This window comes from Rhinopithecus bieti, unplaced genomic scaffold, assembly GCF_001698545.2.
Source record: "Rhinopithecus bieti isolate Rb0 unplaced genomic scaffold, ASM169854v2 scaffold_23780, whole genome shotgun sequence".
NCBI lineage: Eukaryota > Metazoa > Chordata > Mammalia > Primates > Cercopithecidae > Rhinopithecus > Rhinopithecus bieti.
The window spans coordinates 125,217-128,213 of NW_016810844.1; the positions used below are offsets into that span (position 1 = coordinate 125,217).

General features: G+C 32.7%; 1 protein-coding gene across 2 annotated transcripts in view; it reads right to left on the bottom strand.

The window, feature by feature from the left end:
- The window catches only part of EMC2 (ER membrane protein complex subunit 2), a 54,102-nt gene that overhangs the window by 19,274 nt on the left and 31,831 nt on the right, over positions 1 to 2,997 (bottom strand). For both annotated transcript variants that reach the window (XM_017892953.1, XM_017892952.1), the window contains exons 6-7: positions 1,398 to 1,483; positions 1,187 to 1,246 (exon numbers count right to left, since the gene is read on the bottom strand). In XM_017892953.1, the coding sequence (XP_017748442.1) occupies positions 1,187 to 1,246; positions 1,398 to 1,483 (146 nt within the window). The remainder of the gene's footprint in view (positions 1 to 1,186; positions 1,247 to 1,397; positions 1,484 to 2,997) is intronic.

Here is a 2,997-nt window from a genome sequence, read left to right on the forward strand (position 1 = left end):
AAAATAAAATTAATGCTAATTATTTTCACTATATTCTAAAAATTCAATTTCATGTATTTAAATATAAGTATTATACACTGTCTCACATGCATAAGAAATCATAAGTATGTTTACATATGTGTAAAAACAAGCATATCATCTATACTGAATGTGATTCAGGAAATAATTTCCTAATCAAAATCAGAGTATCTGTTTCAGACTATAGCAGAGAACTTCAAAAATAGTTCCCAGAATACAGTACACATTCATTAAATCATGGCTATTACTTTTATTTTAGCTCCCACTTTTCTTAGACTTATGCAAATAGACTACTTCAATCCTCTCTATCACATTATATATATAGACCACAGACAACAGACAAATGTCTTCATTCTATTTCTCATCAGTTGTTTGTAGTATGAGAACAAGGTTAAATATTCATGCACAAGAAAACGTGCATAACAATCTGATTCTATTCTGTCAAAAAAGAAAGAAAAGAAGCAATGTCATATACTTCAGATTCAGAAGCACTAAGAAAAAAAATAAAAAACATGCCTCTAGATGGAGGTTAGCATTAATGCTGTAATATTAGCAAACTTGCACTAAGACTCTGGACTAATCCTCTCACACTGGGATTTCCTCCTGTCACTACAGCAATAAAAAAGCTAACAAAAACATTAAACATCCAATAAGCAAGATCCTACAGCATTCAACATTCTTGATTATTCTCAGTTTTTTACCCAGGCAACAGAATGCTTCTACTTTGGAAGAGTTGATTCTCTTAGTACTAAGGCTAATACATGCATACAATTGACAGAATTTTCAAACAGCAGGGAGTATAATACTCTTTGTATTATCAGAACAATCTGAACTCTAAAATTCACAATTTTGATTCACCAAAATAAACTTAGCTTAGCAAATGCAGGCCTTTTTACTTCCAAAGAATGCCATCTATATTTGAAAGAAAAACTTATTTCCTAAACATAAACAATATGGCAAAACACAAATGACCTAGTTAAAGCTATTCACATATTATGACCAGCAAATTATTGATTTGTTTTCATTTAATTGTTGATTTGTTTTGTTTTTCATTTCAAACTACATGATTCACACCTTCTCACCAATCCTCTGGAAACCACAGTGCTTTCTGAACTTACAGTGATGAAAACTGCACTCAACAAAATGTTAAGTGTGTTTAATAACTTACTCATGTTCATTGATGTAAAGTTCTGCAAGTTCATGCCAGGCTTCTTGGTCTCCAACAAATCTGGTGAGAGGAAAAGAAAAAAAAAGTAAGTGTGTAGATATTCTGCAAATGAACAGCATGAAGACAAACAGGAAAATCAAATGCAAATTCCATTTTAATTAAAAAAGATTTATCAGAATAACAAAACACGATCCTCTTGTAAAACACTCACTGTTCCAGATACTCATTCAGTTCCCGAATGGCCTCCACATTTTTCCCCTGGGCTTTTCGAATGGCAATCTTACGCTTTCTTGCAGCCTGTGGGTTGACATTAATAAAGGATTAGGCCCTCATGATTCCTTGGGGTTTTGTAAAGAAGGTAATTTGACTGTGCAAATTATTATCTCAATGCCAGAGAAATTCCATTGTAGAACTACTGCTTAGTGAGAGTTTATAAACATACCCTATGACATCCCACTGGGGAATTCAAACATTCCTCTAACAATCACATATGCTTTACTTTTGATGCACACAATGTATGCACCGTTTCATCCAAATAAATAACCATCCAGATTCTGATAATTACTAGCCAGCAGGGAATCCTAATCTTTATCCAACTTAAAGTCCTTTACTCTGTCTCATTCATAAGATCTGTATCCTAAGAGGTGGAGGAATGGTGGAGATTAGGGGGAAAAAAATCTCACCATGGCATAGCCTTTGAATATCATTATATAAATATGGCTTCTGACAACTTTTTCACAATTTTAAGAGAATATCTACCCATGAGTCTTTCACAAGAATAATACAGTCCTGAAATACTGTATAATAAGTAAAACAATTAAAAGTTGTATTCTAAAGTTTTTAAAATCATAAACATAAAAATCAATGCCATTTATTGTGCATTCATCAAATATGTACCAGACTTCTATTGTTCGCTAATATTGTGCTACACAATGAAAATAAAAGATAAAAAAGAAATGATAATTCCTTGCAGAAGCTCATTCTCATGACAAAAATATATCAAATAAAAAATTTAATGCAGTAAAAGCAATGACAGAGATATCTAGGGTGTCATGAAAATAAGGAAGAGATCCTGACACATGCTGTGGCAGAGTGGACAAAGTGGAAAGACAGAAAGCAAAGACGGTCCCACACGTGATACCCGTACTGAAACAAAGAGTAAGTAGACATTAAAAAACAAAATAGGAAGTTATTTACGGAAACTGCATAGTGGGAAGAACACACGAGCAAAGGCCTTGGAGAAAGCAGTACTGTATGTAATCCAAGACTACAAGTTTGAGGCTGAGGTAAACAGTCAGGGACCGGAGCACACTGTATAAATTATTAAATTTACATCCCCTCTATGTTTGCTTCAAATACAGAAGGATAAACAATGAAACATACTATAACTGAGGCCAAGCTAAACTTACTAATTATGAATAAAATTTCTTACTGTTTTATATAATATTCCACAAGATGCAGACAGAAGTAAAATGGATATGGCCTCTTTTAGAGTATCAAGAGCTACTCATTATGGGGTGGCGAGTGAGTGATTTGGCTCTGAAGAAATGAAAGTGAAAGTTTAGAGAAATCAAAAGACTAATAAACAAGGGTCAGAGCAATGTTTATAATAATTGTGGTAATATTTGGGTAATTAAAAATGATGTCTTAAGAATATATATCCTTAAGCATATCCTGAGAGTAAAAAAAAAAAATAAAAAATAAAAAAAGAATCTATATCCTTAATTAGGTCATGCCAAAGGCCTTAGCGCAATGCCTGTCACAGAGTAGGCACAGGCAAATATTTTTAATTTTTTAATTTATTTATTTTA